A 17,629-nucleotide genomic window follows, 5' to 3' on the forward strand; every position below is an offset into this window, starting at 1 on the left:
GCCGCAGTGTCCCCGCGCCGTCCCCCCCATCGCCCGCTAAACCCCGATTAGCGCCCTGCGCCTGCCCGTCCCGGTGTCGTTAATCTGGGGGGATTGTGGTTAATCCCATGGGGAGCACTGGGCCCAGCCGCCTGCGCCCTCCTGGGGCCGGGAGGGGACGTGGTCCTTGGGAATGGAGGGGGGGGGGGGTCTGGGGAAACTGAGGCACGGCTTGTGGGTGCCCCATCACTGACCCCCCTCTCTGTTCCCCCCCGCAGCGCCGCAGGAGCCAGTGAGGACAGCGCCGGGCAGCGGGTCCCCGCGGGCCCCATGCTCTGCTCAGGCCCTGCACCCCGTGCCTGAGAGCCCCCCACCCTGCGGAGACCCCCCCCTCTTCGCCATGGCCAGCAACAGCAGCTCCTGCCCCACTCCTGGAGGAGGGCACCTCAATGGCTACCCCGTGCCCCCCTACGCCTTCTTCTTCCCCCACATGCTGGGGGGGCTCTCACCGCCCAGCACCCTTGCTGGTATCCAGCACCAGCTGCCCGTCAGCGGATACAGCACCCCCTCGCCTGCCAGTGAGTACCGCGGCTCTTCCGGAGGGGTGGGGGGGGGCTGGTGGGACCCCCAGTGCTGGGGAAGGGGGCGTGTGAGGACCCCTGGGTGCTGGGGTCTGTGCTCAGATTGGGATGCGGGTGCTGACCCCGTGATGCTGCTCCGGCACCGGTCCATAACCAGCTCTAGGGCGGTGGCACCGGTGATGGGGGGGGGTCTCCCTGCTCACAGCCACTAATGGGAAGCTCTTTTTGGGGGCACCAGCTCCTTCCTGGTGGTGGTGGGGGGGCGAGTGCCGGGTGCTTCCCCCCGCGTGTCCCCAGTTAGTGCTGCTGGGGAAGCTGAGGCAGGGGCGGACGGGTGCGTGTGACTGACCTGCTGCTGCGCCTTTGTTAACGGCTCTGTTTATAGCCCGGCTGCTAACGGCGCTGCGAACGGGCCCTTGGCTGTCCCCAGCACCCACCGAGGCCGGGCTGGACCGAGCGGTGTCGGCGGTGGCCGGGGAGGCCGGTGCCGTGTCCCCGCCGTGGCTCTTTGTTCGCCGGCGGCGCGGGGGCCGCGGTGGGGGAGGCGATGAAGGCAATCATCGCGTGTGCTCCTGATTCAATTTCCCCCTGACAGGGTCGTCCATCACGGCCCCGGTAATCACCGCCCCGCCGCGCCGGCAGCCAGGAGCCGCGGGAGGTGCTCCCGGCACCGCCACCCCGCAGCCTGCCTCAGTTTCCCTGCACCCACAATGGGTGCCGTGGGGCAGCTGCCGGAGCCCATGCACCGCTGCGGATGGGTGCCCTCGCCCGTTCCCTCGCCGGTGGCATGGGTGCCCCGCGGCACCCGCCGTCGGGGAGGCCGCCGTGGGTCGGGGTGTGGCGGGGCCCCCCCCCCCGTACCCCATCCCTGGCCGCGGGGGACGGTGCAGGCCCGGGCAGGGCCGGCCTGGGGTGCTGTCCCCGCCGGAGCCGCCCCGGCGGCGGTGGGACCCAGTGGGACCAGTTCAGCCACTGGGTGTCGGCGGGTGGGGCCCCTCCCCCGCGCTGGCTCTGGGGCCATTCCCGAAGCCTGGCATTGTGGGAACGGGATGGGGGCAGCTCTTGTGTCCCCCCACATCGTTCTCCCTCCATGTCTGACAATGGGGCTGGTGGCCCCCAGCTGGGCTGTGCCTCAGTTTCCCCTCGGCTTTCCCTGCTGGGGAGCGTGTTCCAAGGGGTGGGGGCACTTTGTGTGCTTCCCCCCCATGGCACCCACACAGCCTAACGGGTGTCGTGTTTGTGTAGGTCCTGCGGTGTCTGGGGGCTGTGGGCAGGATGCCCCTGCTCTTGTTGCTGGTGATGGGGCCAGGAGGGAATTGCTGGGATCCATGTCTCATCTGGGGGGCTGGTGCAGCGCCCCCCACCTCCTGATGCGCCTCCATCCCCACCACCAGCCCACCCTCACCAGATGTGCTGCAGCTGCACAGCCCCCGGGCCGATCCAGCTGGGCCCTCCCGGGGGTGCAGATTCCCCCCCCCCGGGGGTTTGGCCGGGAGCCACGCTGGGGCCTTGGGTGTCAGGATGGGGATCCGGTATCGCTGGGGCTGCTGGTGCCGGATCCGGCTCCTGGGATGCCAGGGAATGGGATTGGCTGCATCCTGTGCGTGGTGCTTGGGGCTGCCCCGGCTGTGGATGCAGGGGGGTGGCTGGTGGCACCCCTCAGCCTGCAGTGGGTGTCCCCGGGTGCCCTGGGACCCATTGTCATGGCCAGAGCTCCAGGCTATGGGTGAAGAGCATGGGGCACCCGGGGTGGATGTGGGACCTCTCCCCACTCAGTGCTGTGTGACCCATGCACATCCGTGTGTGTCCGTGATGCTGTGCGTGTGTGCTGCCAGCTGTGCCCACATGTGGCTGGGGTTATGTGTGTGCATGTGGGGTTCATACGTGTAACAAGCATGTGCAGGGCTGAGTGACTCTGTGGAGGGGGCTGTGTGCAAGCGTGCTCAGCACCCACTGTGCCCGTGTGTGCACGCCACATGTGCCATAGGGCTGCCTGTGTCCCCATGCACGCGTGGCGGGGCTGGCCCCAGGGACTCCCTGATGGCTTTGGGTCTGGCTGTCCTGGGGGGGGGGGGTCCCCTTCCCTTGCTCATGGGGGGCCTATGAGGGGTTCCCCCCCCCCCCAGACCCTCCTGCTGCCCTGGTTCCCAGGCCTGATGGCTGGAAATGGGCCCCCACCGTGGCCCCCTCCCCGTGCTCTGGGCTGCCGGGCCGGGGGGCCCCCGGCTGTCACCCTACCCCCTGGCTCCGGTTTCCTCCACGCCGCAGCCGCTCTCCCGCAGCGGCCCCGTAATTAATTAATTTTTAAAAATTAATGAGCAAAACGTGCTCACTGCAGCCTGCGGGGGGGGGGGGGGGGGGGGTTGGGGGGCCCCGGTGCTGGGGTGCGGGGCTGGGGACCCCTCGGCCGCCTCCCCATCTCCTCCGCCTGGGGAAGATTGATGAGGCCGCGCTGGGCGCAGGGCCCCCGCGCCTGGGAAAGCCCATTACAGCGGAGGTTTTCTATCACTGTCACGGGGGCCGGGGGGGAACCGGGAATTCGCTGCGCTCAAAAGGCGCTGAAGGGGATAAATGGGGTCTTTTGAAGTGGGCGGGCGAGCGGGGGGGCTGCGGGGCCCCGAGGTGCCAGCATGGGGATGGGGGGAAGGGGCTGGGGCCCTGCACCCCGAACCCCAGGCTGCGCTAGGGGGGGTCCTGGGGGGTCCCTGCCCGTGTCCTGTTGTTGGGGCTGTGACCATGCGCTCCTGAAGCTGCCTGTTCTGGGCACCGTGGTGTCCCCCGGGGTGTCCTCATGGGCTGTGTGGCCAAGGCTCCATCCCGCTCATGGGAGCATCCTGTGCTCCCCAGAGCATTGTCTGTGCCCCCATGAGTGGTGCCAGGAGGAAGCAGGGCTGGGGGGATGCTGCTAAGCAGGGAACCCCATTCTGGCACCTCCAGGCTGCTTGTGGGGCAGTGGGACACGGCATGAGGGTATCCGTGTCGCCCTCGCGTGCGGGGTGCTCCCCTCACCCAGTTCCTCTTGGCTTCTGCGTTAAGACTTTGGGGTGGTTTCTTCTTTATTTAATCTCTGCTTCTTCCTGTTCCTCCGGCGTGGGACGGGAAGCGCTGCCCGGCGGGGCCTGCGAGCACGGCACAACCGGCCTGGGCTGCGCGGTGCCACCGGCCGCCGTCCCCTCCGCCGTCCCCTCCGTCGCAGCCACATTCTTTCCAGCGCTGGTAAATGAGTCAAAGCAGACATTTGTCATGTTCGCTGCAGGAAGTTGGAGGAGCGCTGGGCTTTTGTTCAGAAACCTGCTGGCTAAGCAAAGCCTTTGACTTTCTATTATTATTTAAACAGGCGCCGCCGCTCTGCTTTGCACACATCCACACATGCACACACATGCACACACATGCACACATGCACACACATGCACACACACACATCCACACACATGCACACACACATGCACACGCCTCCCGGCCTTTTTCTTACTCATTTCTGTGTTTTCCTCCCCTTTTGCCCCCTCTCTTTGGGGGCCTCTCGCTGCTCTCTTTGGGGCCCGTGGATGTGCTGAGTGCGGCTGTGCCAGCGGGAGGGTGTCCTCAGTGCTGGGGGGGGTGTGTGTGCACCCTCCTCTGTGTGTGCATTCTGCTGTGTACATGTGCCATGCGTGCACATACATGTGCACGTGCACATCTGCTCATGCACGCTGTCTGCTTGCTGCATGTGCAGGGTTGAGCTGCTTGCCCAAGGCAGGACTCGTGTTGGGGTTCACTGAGCTCTGCAGTGTCCTGAGCTCCCCCTCTAAGGGCACCCCGCTTGTGGGCAGCATGGGGCAGAGGTGGACCCGCATCCCATGGCAAAGGCCACATGCACTGCAGCTGCTGTCCTTGGCATGGGTCCGGCCCTGTCTGGTGCAGAGAGTGGTGCTGAGCCCACCGTGATGCCGGTGTCACCGCTTTGGGGGTGTCACCTCCAGTGGCGGGCCTATATGCACAGATGGGGAGGGATAACGTGTGGTGCTGTGGGCCGCATGCAAACGCACATGTGTGCAGTGGCGGTGTGTCCATGCACTCACACGCAGTGTGGACATACACAGACACGTGTTCACGTGCTGCTCCCGTGCTTGGTGGGGACACGGCATCACACGCATGTATGTGTGCGTAGAAGGGATGCACATGTGTGTGCGTGCACATGGGCTGCCCTATGTGCCCACACACAAACGCACCCGTCAGTGCTGCCGTGCAGCGGGGCTGCACATGCGAACACACGCGTGTGCACGCACACACACACGCACACACGCATGCACACGCTCCCGCGCCCCGGGGCAGTGGTACCCGCACCCCCGGGGGTCAGGCCGAGGTGAGCCCTTCCCGCCGGGTTCACCCGCAGTTCACCCGCATCCCATTAAGCAAATGAGCCGCGGCCGACGGGCAGCCCCGGCCCCCCCCCCCCGGCCCCCCCGTGTCCGGTGCCGCCCGCCCCGTCCCGTCCCGTTCGGTACCGGGGCTGCCGGGGCGGCCCCGCGGCGCGGAGCGGGTTAAGGCTGTGGGGAGGCGGCTGGTGCCGGGAGGGACCGGGGCTGCCGGAGCCGCAGAGCCGGCGGGGCTGCGCCTTCCTCCCCTCCCCCTCGTCCTCCTCCTCCTCCTCCTCTTCCTCCGCCGCCGCCGCCGCCTGCCCGGGCGCGGAGCGGAGCGGCGGGGCCGCGCTCCCCGGCTGAGCCCCGGCGGGGCCATGGCAGCGCGGCGCGGGGGGCCCGGCTGCCGCGGGGGGGGGCATTGACCGCACCGGGGCCGCCCCCGCCGCCGGACCGGAGGGAGCCGCGGCCCCGGGCCATGTACGAGGGCGCGGCGGTGGCGGGGCTGCCCCCCGGCCCCTTCCTCCGGATGGATTTCTACGGGCCGGGCCGGGGCTGTTTGCTGCCGGAGCGCGGCCCCCCCGCGCCCCGAGGGGCCCCCCGCCGCCCCCCGCCCTGGAGCAGCTCCGGCCGCTGTAGGTACCTGCGCCCCCGGGGGGCGGCCGGGCCCCTCACCGCTGCCTCGGGCCGGTGCTGGAGCCCGCCCGGGCGGGAGGAGCGGCCTCGAAACGCGGCTCTGATCCGGGGCGGGGGTGGGTGGGAATGCGGGGATGGGTGCGGGGTGCGGAGCGATGGGTGCTGGGGGCTTGCCCGTGGGTGCGGGGGCTGAGCGGGGCGCTGGGGGCTGGTCCCGTGGGTGCTGATCCGGGGGGGTGCTGGCAACAGCCCCCAGCCCAAACCCCTCTTCCCCAGGCCCAGCTCCGGCACCGCCGCCGCCAGCTCGGCCATGAACAACCCTTGGCCTATTTCGGTGAGCGTCGGGATGGGGCTGAGCCCAGCGCGGGGGGGGCTGGGGCCCTGTGGGTGCCCCTCGCACCCCCTTCCCATGAGCAGGGTCTGCAGAGGTGCCAGCGCCAGCTCCAATGGGAATTCCGCTCCCTACTGATAAGGGCTCCAACAAAACCCAGTTAAAACGGAGCCGCCGCTGCTGCTGCACGGGTGGACGGGGGGCACCAGCGTGGGACCCCCACCATGGGCTTTGGGGGGGTCAGGGTGACCCCCTGGGCTGGGGTGTCCTGGGTGCTGATGTGGGGTCCAGGCAGCCCCTCTGGTGCCTGGGGGGGTGACAGCCCCGTGTCACCCCGGGGGTCCCCTCTGTCCTCAGGACAGGATGCAGAGGATGTGTGGGTGCCTCTGCTGAGCACGGGCAATGTACCCGGAGCTGCCACCCCATGGGGAACATGGAGCCCTCCTCTGCTTTGGGGGGAGCCCCATGGTCCCCACAGCATGTGCCTGGCCTGATGCCCATGGGCAGGAATTGTCCTTTCAGGCTCTGTGGGACAGGCACCGTGATAACGGCTGCGTGAGCCTTCAGTGAGGCACATGGGGCCGGGGGGGGATGTCCTGGTTCTCCCTCCTCTGGTGCTGGTGCTGGGGGTTTGTGTGTGGCCGTGGCCCCCGGTCCTGCTCCCTGCATTGTCTCTGGTCCTTTCCTCTGGCACGGAGCACGGCCGAGGGGCCTTTGTCTGCGGCTGGGGAGGGCACAGGGGCTCCCACTGCCTCTGTGGGTGCTGCGTGTCCCAGGCTGTGCCCCAGAGCCCAGGGCGGTTGTGCTGCCCCGAGCGGGGTATGTGGGGACCACTGTGTCCCCATCCTGCAGGGCAAGGGGCGACCTGGCCACGGCTCCGTCCCCACGGGTTGCTGGCTGCGATTGGAACTGTGGCCCTGGTGCCATGGGGAGGGCCAGGGCACCTCCGGGCGCTGGTCACAGTGACCGTGACCCAATGGCAGGCGCTGGCAGCTCTCCCTGGCACTGTGCCCCGCTCCCTGCGTCACACCGAGCTGCCGTGTCTCCCCGGCCCGGGGCTGCCAGCCCGCGGCAGGGCTCAGGGTGACTGCACCGTGCCTCAGTTTCCCCATAGACAGCAGTGGCTGGGCTGGCCCCGAGGTGCTGGCTGCTGGGCCGGTGCTGTGCGGCCTCGCTGGCACATCAGGAAGAGCCTGGGAATGCTGTGGTTGGGGGAACTGAGGCACGAGGGCGGTGGAGGAGCCCGCTGAGGTGATGGGCATCCTGTGCCAATGTGGGTCCGTGGGATGCAGGGTTGTTTGTGGGGGTCTTGGGGGGTCCATGGTGTTGGGTTGCGTGTTGGCGCAGGATGGCTCTGCTGTTATCCTGGGCTCGTTGTGGCATGAGTCAGGGTGATGGGGACCCTAAGCCCTGATGCTGGTGGGGGGCAGGACCCCCATCCGTAGGGCAGGATGTGCCGTAGGGACCAGATGGGGTGGCAGTTCCCAGTGGCACCCCACGGCTCAGGGCTCCCAGGGCCCTCTTCCCACCCATTGCTCACTCCCACAGGCGTTGGAATTCAGGGCACGTGGGATCCTCACCCATAGGGCAGCCCTGGGGGGGGGGACGACCCCCCACCCTCCTTTGGGTGCAGTGGACCCCACCGCAGCCCCGGCGGGGCTTTGCCCCTTGTCCCGCTGCTCTCGAAGCCTGGCTCCCATCCCTGGCTCCCATCCCTGGCTCCTTTGGCCGCTGGTTGCTGGGAGCAGCCCTGACTCCCGGGTGTCCCCCCCCGGGCCCTGGCGCACGGCGGGGCCCCGCGGGCGCTTTCCCACGCCAGGGCGGGGGTGCGGGTGCCGGGGTGCCCCGGGGTCCCCTCGGTGTGGGCAGGAAGCAGCCGGCGGGGCCGCGGGCAGGGGGGATGCAGCCGGAGCCGCAGCATCTGGTCTGCAGCTGGGCTCCGCTTCCTCCAATGGGGGGGGGCCGGAGCCTGGGCCCCTCCTGTTCCACAGGAGATGGGGCTGGGGGAAGGGAGGGAGCCTGGATGTGGGGTTCCCGCTGTCCCCAGCCCGCCCTGTGGGAGCAGATGCTGTTTGCACCCATCGTGGTGCCTCAGCGCCTTTGGGTGCTGCTGAGGGGCACCCAGGCCTGATGCCACCACGAGGGGCTCCCGGGTGACCGGCCCTGGGGGCGGCTGTGCCCGCAGCCGCGCCTCCTCGCTGGTGGCACCGAGCTCCGGTGGCTGCGGTGGCTGCGGTGGCAGGGGATTCCCGTGGTGCTGGTGGCGTGTGCTGATGGTGGGGGGGGGGAACCGGGTCCCTTCCCCCTCCCGTCTCCTCCGCACCCAGCACATCAGAATCTTGTCAGATCTGCATTTTGCGAGTGCAGCTCTCCACCAGGAAGTTCTTAAATTATATAAAAGAGGCGATAAATTATAGACGACGTTCGCTCAGTCACTTTAATGGCTCCGCTCCCTCGAGTGGCAGCAGTGATTTATTCAGTGACGCCTGGGAAGCTCTGCCCGGCGCGCTCGGATCCCACCCCACATACTCCTAAACCACCCCGCACGCTCCCATCCCACCCCTCACACTCCCATCCCACCCCGCATGTTCATCCCACCCCTCACGCTCCCATCCCACCCCGCATGTTCATCCCGCTCCGCACGCTCCCATCACACCCCGCACGTTCATCCCACTCCGCACGCTCCCATCACACCCCGCACGTTTATCCCACCTCGCATGTTCATCCCACCCCGCACGGTCCCATCCCACCCCTCACACTCCCATCCCACCCCTCACACTCCCATCCCACCCCGCATGTTCATCCCACCCCTCACGCTCCCATCCCACCCCTCACGTTCCCATCCCACCCCTCACGCTCCCATCCCACCCCTCACGTTCCCATCCCACCCCTCACGCTCCCATCCCACCCTGCACACTCCGTCCCTACCCTGCAGCACTCGCCTCCATGCTGCACACTCACCATCCCTGTTGTGACAAGACCTCGTGGGTGGCTTTGTCCCCGTTGGCCCCCCCTCCCTGAGCCCCTTCTGCACCCATGGCAGTGGCACAGCCAGCCCTGGGGGGGACCCCCCCAACCCTCATCCATCACCCCTGAAAGCCCCACTGCCTGCATAGGACCCCTCCTTGGCTCAGCGCCGGGGTGGGTGCCCCTGGCCAGGGCCTCTCCTTGGTGTGGCTCCTTTTGGGGGCCCATTTTGGGGCCTTTTTTGGGGCACAGGGGATGGGGGGGGGGGAACAGGACCTGGGCTCCCCTGTAGGGCCTGGCCTTTAATATCCTGTTTGACTGGTTCGCTTGGCTCCGCTGCAGAAAAACATGAGCAAACATCCCGGAGCAGCCGGGGAGCGCTTAACCCCTGCCTGGCTGCACCCCATCCCCTGCCTGGCTGCACCCTACGTTGGGGGCTGGCACCCCAGAGTGGTTTGGGCTTGTCCTGGGGGTACCTCCAGGCAGTGCTGGGGGGCAGTGGGGCACAGGGATAGCCTGGGAAGGGCACATCCCATGGGATTTTGGTGTGCTGGGGAGGTGCAAGCACATCCCACACGGTTTTGGGACATGGGGGGGTGCCCCTAACTATGGTGCACAGGGGGCTGTGCACACGGTGCCCACACGTGAGGGTGCGTGGCAGCAGCCCCCCCCCATCGCGGGGCTGCCCGGGGGCTCCTGGGATCCCGCATCCCGGCTTTTTTCTTTCCTTTTTTGCTATTTTTTTCCCCTTTTTATTATTTTTTTTTTGTCTGCCTCAAGCCCACGTCATCTCCGTGGCCTGGAAATGTCAAGTTCCATCTTCCCAGCTCGTGTCCTCTCCCCGCTTGGCCCCGTGCGACCTCGGCCCCATGGCCGGGTGGGCAGCGCAGGTCACCGCAACCAGGGACCAGCCCTTGTGTTACTGGGGAGGAGGGGGGGTCCCCATGGGGCCTATGGGGGGGGGGTCTCCATGCCCTGAATGCTGTCACCTTCCCTGCAGCCGTGGAGACGCAGAGCACCAGCTCGGAGGAGATCGTGCCCAGCCCGCCCTCACCCCCTCCCCTGCCCCGCATCTACAAGCCCTGCTTCGTCTGCCAGGACAAGTCCTCCGGGTACCACTATGGGGTGAGCGCCTGCGAGGGCTGCAAGGTGAGAGCTGCCACTGGCCCCATGGGTCATGAAAGCCCCCGGGCCAGGGCCACCGTCCCCATGGGTCCCTGGGCTGGGCGCTGATTGGGGTTTTTGGGGTCATCATCCCCCCCCCCAGGGCTTCTTCCGCCGCAGCATCCAGAAGAACATGGTGTACACGTGCCACCGGGACAAGAACTGCATCATCAACAAGGTGACGCGGAACCGGTGCCAGTACTGCCGCCTCCAGAAGTGCTTCGAAGTCGGCATGTCCAAGGAGTGTGAGTGAGGACAGGGATGGGATGGGGACATCCAGCCTGGGTCCAGGGGCCGGCCCAGCAGCTCCCACCGTGTGCCCAGGGAGGCCCTGGCCGGGGGAAGATGGGGGACCCCTGGGTTTGTGTCACATCCCCACCGTTGCCCAGGCAACGCGTGATTGATAATGTCAGAGATAAATGATGCCGATGGGGCCTCCTGGTGTCTCGGTGCCAGTTGTCATGGTGCCCGGCGGTACCCCGCAGGGCCGCACCACCGGGGTGGGTGGGTGGGTGACGGGGGGGCGATGGATGCTAGGGGGGGGGGGGGGCAGCTCAGGGAGGGGATCCGGGCCCACAGAGATTGATCCCTGCGGGATGTGGGGCTGCTCCCACTGCTTCTTCCACGCTCCCCCACAGGGAGTGCGGTGCCTCAGCTGCCATTTTCAATCTCTGATGCTTCCCTCCTCTGTATAGGCTTTGTAGAGCAGAGCTGAGCACTGTCCCCATGGCAAGGGATGGGGGTGTCCTGTGTCCCCCCCCCCAGGGCACAGTCATCCCTCATTGCCTCCTAATGCCTTTGGGGGCTTACTTAAAGGAATGCTGTGCAGGGCTGGATGTCACTGCAGCACTGGCGGCGAGGGGGGGGGAAACGACCTCATCCAGAGTGTGTTGGGCCTGAGCCCCCACCTCGGGCAGGGACTGGTGGCCATGGGGCTGGTGACACTGACCCCATTGTCCCTGCAGCCGTCCGCAATGACCGGAACAAGAAGAAGAAAGACGTGCCCAAGCCGGAGTGCTCGGAGAGCTACACCATCACACCCGAGGTGGAGGAGCTCGTGGAGAAGGTGCGCAAAGCCCACCAGGACACGTTCCCTGCGCTCTGCCAGCTCGGCAAATACACTACGGTGAGTTGGTGATGGGGTGGGGGGGGTCCTGTGGGGGGGGCTGCAGCAGCCTCTGCAGTGCCCTCATCCCCTGCCTTGCGCCGCAGAACAACAGCTCGGAGCAGCGGGTGTCCCTGGACATCGACCTGTGGGACAAGTTCAGTGAGCTGTCCACCAAGTGCATCATCAAGACGGTGGAGTTTGCCAAGCAGCTCCCCGGCTTCACCACGCTCACCATCGCCGACCAGATCACCCTCCTCAAAGCCGCCTGCCTCGATATCCTGGTGAGATATCCGGGATGGGGACGGGGATGGGGATGGGGACAGCAGGCTGAGCCCCCAGCCCTCGCTCACCCCCAGATCCTGCGGATCTGCACGCGCTACACGCCGGAGCAGGACACGATGACCTTCTCGGACGGGCTGACGCTGAACCGCACGCAGATGCACAACGCCGGCTTCGGGCCCCTCACGGACCTGGTGTTCGCCTTCGCCAACCAGCTGCTGCCGCTGGAGATGGACGACGCCGAGACGGGGCTGCTCAGCGCCATCTGCCTCATCTGCGGAGGTGAGTGCCAGGACATGGGATGAAGGGATGGGGATGCAGGGATAGGGGATGAAGGGATGGGGATGCAGGGATGGGGGATGAAGGGATGGGGATGCAGGGATAGGGGATGAAGGGATGGGGATGCAGGGATGGGGGATGGAGGGATAGGGGATGCAGGAATGGGGATGCAGGGATGGGGATGCAGGGATGGGGGATGCAGGGATAGGGGATGCAGGAATGGGGATGCAGGGATGGGGATGCAGGGATAGGGGATGAAGGGATGGGGATGCAGGGATGGGGGATGCAGGGATAGGGGATGCAGGAATGGGGATGCAGGGATGGGGATGCAGGGATAGGGGATGAAGGGATGGGGATGCAGGGATGGGGGATGCAGGAATGGGGATGCAGGGATGGGGAATGCAGGGATGGTGGATGCAGGAATTAGGATGCAGGGATAGGGGATGAAGGGATGGGAATGCAAGGATGGGGGATGCAAGGATGGGGGATGGAGGGATGGGGGGTGCAGGGATAGGGGTGGAGGATGCAGGGAGGGGCAGCTGGCCCATTGTCCTGGCTGCACTCCCCAAATGGCTCATCAAGAAGACCTCAAATGTTGGCCCTCGCTATGGCACAGCCTTTGCAGTGACTCCCCCTGGAGTGAGGCAGTATCCCCACCAATGGAATGATGGGATGTGTGCTTCTCCATCTCCCCATAATAAACTATGTCCCCCCTCCATTCCTCAGACCGCCAGGACCTGGAGCAGCCTGAGAGGGTGGACAAGCTGCAGGAGCCGCTGCTCGAGGCACTGAAGGTGTACGTGAGGAAGAGGAGGCCCAACAGGCCCCACATGTTCCCCAAGATGCTCATGAAGATCACGGATCTCCGCAGCATCAGCGCCAAGGGTGAGGGCTGGAGAAAGGGGCCGCAGCTCCGTGTCCCAAGGGAAGCATCCCCTGGGCATGGGATTGCTGGGGGGGGGGGGGTGCCAGTTTGGAGGTACCAGTTTGGAGATAGCAGTTTTGGAGGTACCAGTTTGCAGGTACCAGTTTTGGAGGTACCAGTTTGGGGGTGCCAGTTTGGGGGTGCCGGTTTGGAGGTGCCAGTTTTGGAGGTACCAGTTTGCAGGTACCAGTTTGGGGGTGCCAGTTTGGAGGTGCCAGTTTTGGAGGTACCAGTTTTGCAGGTACCAGTTTGGGGGTGCCAGTTTGGAGGTACCAGTTTTGGAGGTACCAGTTTGGGGGTGCCAGTTTGGAGGTGCCAGTTTTGGAGGTACCAGTTTTGGAGGTACCAGTTTGGGGGTGCCAGTTTGCAGGTACCAGTTTTGGAGGTACCAGTTTGGGGGTGTCAGTTTGGAGGTGCCGGTTTGGAGGTGCCAGCTTGGAGGTGCCAGTTTGGAGGTACCAGTTTGGAGGTGCCAGTTTGGAGGTGCCAGTTTGGAGGTACCAGTTTGGGGGTGCCAGTTTGCAGGTACCAGTTTTGGAGGTACCAGTTTGGGGGTGCCAGTTTGGAGGTGCCGGTTTGGAGGTACCAGTTTGGAGGTGCCAGTTTGGAGGTGCCAGTTTGCAGGTACCAGTTTGCAGGTACCAGTTTGGGGGTGCCAGTTTGGAGGTGCCGATTTGGAGGTACCAGTTTTGGAGGTACCAGTTTTGCAGGTACCAGTTTGGAGGTGCCGGTTTGGAGGTACCAGTTTGGAGGTGCCAGTTTTGGAGGTGCCAGTTTGGAGGTGCCGATTTGGGGGTGCCATCACCCCCCTGCTGACCCCCACCCTTCCCGCAGGCGCCGAGCGGGTGATCACGCTGAAGATGGAGATCCCGGGCTCGATGCCACCGCTCATCCAGGAGATGCTGGAGAACTCGGAGGGCATGGACACGCTGGGGGGGCAGCCGGGCGGCCCCCGCACAGGCACCCTGGGCCCCCCCCCGGGCAGCTGCAGCCCCAGCCTCTCGCCCAGCTCCAACCGCAGCAGCCCGGCCACGCAGTCGCCGTGACCCGCGCCCGGCGCGCACCAGGACAGAGCCACACGGCAACGGGGTGGGGGGGGGGGGCACCCGGCACCTACCCCCTCTGGACCTCCCCATCGCCCGGGGTGGACTCCTTGGGGAGCCCCCGGCCCCCCCCTTTCCCCCGGCCCCGGGCACAGCGCGTTGGTTGAGTCACATTTCAGGGGCGCGGGGACCGCCCCCCCCCCCGGCCCCACCAGCACCAGCACCCATGGGATCGCGACCACCGAGGCACCCACATCACCCCCCCCCCACAAAGCCCTCCCACCCCAATCGCAGAAGAAGTGGGGGGGGGGGGGGGGGGAACGGGACCCGGCCAGACCCCGCCCGTCGAGGAAGCAGAGTCATTTAAAAGAGAAGAGAAAGCAAAGTTATATATATATAAATATCTATAAATATCTATAAATACGTTTTAAAACCTTTGTAAAAGTTTGGAGGGGTTTTTAGGCCTGTGCAGGTGGAGGGGGCCCGGTGGGTGCTGCCCGGGGTGGGGGGGATGGGATGGGATGGGGGGAGGGCGGGGGAGGTGGGGGAGGGGGCACACGGTTTATTATTATTAAATCTCTCTTTTTTTTTTTTTTTTTCGGTTGTTGTTGAGGTTTTAGTGGGTTTAGAGCCGGGGGGCACCAGGCGGGCCCTGCCCCGGCCCCCCCCGACCCCCCCAGGGAGGGTGGGGGCTGTGGTGCCACCCCGGCCTCACGGGCACAGGGGGGATGGGGAGGGGGGGGGAGGGGGAGGCTGGCTCCAGAATAAAGTTTATTTATTCTAGTGCCTGGCTCGTTCTTGATTTGGGGGGGGGGGGGGCCTTGTTCAAGGCTGCAGCACCCCAAATACCGGGGGTTCTTTGGTGCTGGGGGGCATCCCAGGATCCCTCCTTGCTGTTGTCTCCATGGGGTAGAACCCTTTAGGGTCCCCCCAGCACTCCCCATCCTTTCCCGTTGCTGATGCTCTGGTCCTGTCCCCATGTGCCAGGAACCAGCCCTGTCCCCGATGCGTTTGTGTTCCCCCCAGCCCGGGGAGGGGGACAGCCCTGGGGGGGGGGCAGCAGGGATGGGACCTGTTTGTTTTCCGTTTGTCCGTGTTTTTTGTTCCAGCAGCTGCGGGGCGAGGCCCATCCGCTGCCCACAACAGGAACCGGGGGCTCGGCTCCGCGTGGCACCGGGGCAGCGAGCACCGGGCTGAGAACGGCCACGACTCGCACCAGCGATGGCAGCGCGGAGCCCCCCTCACACAGTGAGGTCCCCGCGGGGCGGGGGACCGGGAGGGCAGCGCGGCTCCTCCGTGCTCCCCGCCGGCTGCCCCGGGGCCGGTCCCCGCTCCTGCGGCCGGTGGCAGCAGGCGGCGCGGGGCGGGTGGCCCTTGCGCAGGAGGTGGCCGAGCTCGGCCAGGCTGAGCAGCGCCGACACCAGCCCCACCACGAAGTAGAAGTGGATGAAGACGGTTTTCTCGGTGGGGCGGGACACGAAGCAGTCGACGCGGTGCGGGCAGGGCCGGCGGCGGCACACGAAGAGCGGCTGCACCCTGAAGCCGTAGAGCAGCGCCTGCCCCAGCAGGAAGCCCAGCTCGGCCGCGATGCGGGCCACCACGCTGCCCACGTAGAAGGGCTGGAGGCGGCGGGTGCGTTGTCCGGGCCCCCCTCCGTGCCCCGGTTTGGCCGCTTGGTGCACGGCGAAGATGACGAAGAGCGCGGCGGGCGCCGAGAGCACCACGACGTGGAAGACGAGGAAGCGGTAGTGGGAGATGGGGAAGGCGGCGTCGTAGCACACGGGCTTGCAGCCCGGCTGCTGCGTGTTGCAGACGAACTCCTCCTGCTCGTCCTCGAAGACGTCGCTGCCCACCGTGGCCAGGACCAGGATGCGGAAGAGGAGCATCACCACCAGCCAGAACCGCCCCACCATGGGCGAGTGCTCCTGCACCGCGTCCAGCAGCGAGCTCAGGAAGCCCCATTCGCCCATGGCCGCCCTGCGGGAGCGGGGTCAGCTCCAGGGGGATGCTGTGCCCAGGAGGATGGACCCCAGCGGCAGCACGGCCCCTCCAGCTCACCCCCATGCCAACCCCAAACGCATAGAATCATGGAATCAACCAGGTGGGAAAAGCCCTTTAAGCTCATCCAGTCCAACCGTTCCCAGCGCTGCCAAGGCCACCACTAACCCATGGCACTGAGGGTGTGGGAACACTTGCAGGGATGGTGACTGCAGCCCTGCCCTGGGCAGCCTGTTCCAATGCCTGAGCACCCTCTGGGGCAGGAATTGTTCCTCAGCTCCATCTAAACCTGCCCTGGTGCAGCTTGAGGCCGTTTCCTCTTGTCCCATCCCTTGTTCCTTGGGAGCAGAGCCCAGCCCCTCCTGGCTCCATCCTCCTGTCAGGCACTTGTAGGCAGCGATCAGGTCCCCCCTGAGCCTTCTCTTCTCCAGGCTGAACCCCCCAGGTCCCTCAGCTGTTGACCATCACACTTGTGCTCCAGGCCCTGCACCAGCTCCGTTGCCCTTCTCTGGCCCCGCTCCAGCACCTCAATGTCTCTCTTGTAGAGAGAGGCCCAGAGCTGAACACAGGATTCGAGGCATCGCCCCGTGTTGCTCACAGGGGGGTACCCGGCAGTGCCAGCCCCGCTCACCCCATCACAAGCATCCCCTGTGCCCCAGGACTCACCAGAGCTGGCTCCAAGGACAGCAGCCGGGGCAGGACCAGCACGATCCCCATCCCTTGTGTCCCTCCCCAAGCTCCTTCCCCAGCCCCATCCCGCTGGGGTGAGCCCCGGTACCTGCGGAGGCTGCGGTCCACGGTGTGCCAGTGCGGCTGGCGGCGGCTGTCCAGGGCTGACCGGGACTGTCCGGTCCCTTGTCCGGCCGGGATGGGATAACGGCCCTGCAGCCACGCCTGGACTCCTTTTAAAGAGACAGAGCAGCCCGGGGGCGCCCGGAGGGGAGGGAAGGGCTTGGCTCTGCCTGTGGCCTTGCCTGCAGCCAGGCTCTCCTGTGGGGCTGGGGCGCTGTGCCCAGGGGATGCTCATTGCTGGTATGAGATGCTGTGTCCAGGCTGCCAGGGCCATGGTGCTTCATAGAATCAGAATGGCCCGTTGGGTTGGAAAAGACCTAACGTTCATCCAGTTCCAACCCCCTGCCACAGCCGGGGATGCCTCACACTTGTAGACCGTGCTACCCAAAACTGTGTCCAACCTGGCCTTGAGCACTGCCAGGGATGGGGCAGCCACAGCTTCTCTGGGCACCCTGTGCCAGCGCCTCAGCACCCTCACAGGGAAGAGCTTCTGCCTTATCTCCAGCCTGAACTTGCCCTATTTCAGTTTGAACCCATCACCCCTTGTCCTGTCACTGCAGTCCCTAATGAAGAGTTCCTCCCCAGCATCCCTATAGCCCCCTTCAGACACCGGAAGCTGCTCTGAGGTCTCCACACAGCTTCTCTTCCCCAGGCTGAACAGCCCCAGTGTTCTCAGCCTGGCTCCATACGGGAGCTGCTCCAGCCCCTGCTCATCCTCGTGGCCTCCTCTGGCCTTGCTCCCACAGCTCCATGTCCTTAACGCTGAGGACCCCAGAGCTGCACACAGTGCTGCAGGTGGGGTTTCATGGAGCATCCCAGGCTCTGGCATGTGCTGGCAGACGGAGCCACGCCAGTGGTGGGAGGCCATTCCACTGGGTAACTCTTGGAAAGCACTGTGATGCTTCACAAGGAATTCTCTATGGCACAGGCAGGGCGATGCCAGTGGCCTTTGCCTATGCCTTGGGATCCTTCGGCAAAGGGAGCAGAGCCCTGGCCAAAGCAGGTCACCCTTGGTCCTCCCTCACCCCTTGTGATGCCCACAGTGTGCTGGCGCCCTCAGCTCCCCCTCCAGCAGCGCTCAGCATCCCCAGTGCCCTGGTCAGGATGGATTTGTGATGCAGACACCGCAATGCGCTTGTGTCCATGCACACACATCGCAGGGTGATGCTGGGGTTACGGAAGCAGCCCCCGGCACAGCCGAGGCCTCACC

General features: G+C 66.0%; 2 protein-coding genes across 3 annotated transcripts; one reads left to right on the forward strand and one right to left on the reverse strand.

Moving 5' to 3' along the window:
* The first annotated feature begins 257 nt into the window (after window positions 1-257).
* Window positions 258-13,694, forward strand: LOC134168918 (retinoic acid receptor alpha). Of its 2 annotated transcripts, none has more exons than XM_062629067.1 (8): window positions 258-557; window positions 9,832-9,980; window positions 10,099-10,240; window positions 10,961-11,121; window positions 11,208-11,384; window positions 11,460-11,664; window positions 12,388-12,546; window positions 13,421-13,694. In XM_062629067.1, exons 1-8 carry the CDS (start codon window positions 380-382, stop codon window positions 13,630-13,632), a joined length of 1,383 nt encoding a protein of 460 aa, XP_062485051.1. In that variant the 5' UTR covers window positions 258-379; the 3' UTR covers window positions 13,633-13,694. The 2 variants fall into 2 exon arrangements, with proteins under 2 accessions (XP_062485051.1, XP_062485052.1); XM_062629068.1 differs by lacking the exon at window positions 258-557 and adding an exon at window positions 5,258-5,532.
* Window positions 13,695-14,870: 1,176 nt separating this feature from the next.
* GJD3 (gap junction protein delta 3) lies at window positions 14,871-16,596 on the reverse strand. The gene is made up of 2 exons (XM_062629112.1): window positions 16,406-16,596; window positions 14,871-15,606 (listed from the first exon to the last, which is right to left on the reverse strand). The coding sequence occupies exon 2, from the start codon at window positions 15,597-15,599 to the stop codon at window positions 14,871-14,873; it is 729 nt and encodes a 242-aa protein (XP_062485096.1). The 5' UTR covers window positions 15,600-15,606; window positions 16,406-16,596.
* Between the last annotated feature and the right edge of the window lie 1,033 nt (window positions 16,597-17,629).

Source organism: Pezoporus occidentalis, unplaced genomic scaffold, assembly GCF_034315485.1.
Source record: "Pezoporus occidentalis ecotype Australia unplaced genomic scaffold, CSIRO_AGI_Poc_V1 ctg328, whole genome shotgun sequence".
Taxonomy (NCBI): Eukaryota; Metazoa; Chordata; class Aves; order Psittaciformes; family Psittacidae; genus Pezoporus; species Pezoporus occidentalis.

Excerpts from the sequence above, each read along its gene's own strand:
- LOC134168918 (XM_062629067.1), top strand. The coding sequence starts at position 380 with ATGGCCAGCAACAGCAGCTCCTGCCCCACTCCTGGAGGAGGGCACCTC. Across the intron at positions 9,981-10,098 it reads GCGCCTGCGAGGGCTGCAAG|GGCTTCTTCCGCCGCAGCAT; the intron begins GTGAGAGCTGCC and ends CCCCCCCCCCAG. Across the intron at positions 12,547-13,420 it reads CCGCAGCATCAGCGCCAAGG|GCGCCGAGCGGGTGATCACG; the intron begins GTGAGGGCTGGA and ends CCCTTCCCGCAG.
- GJD3 (XM_062629112.1), bottom strand. The coding sequence starts at position 15,599 with ATGGGCGAATGGGGCTTCCTGAGCTCGCTGCTGGACGCGGTGCAGGAG.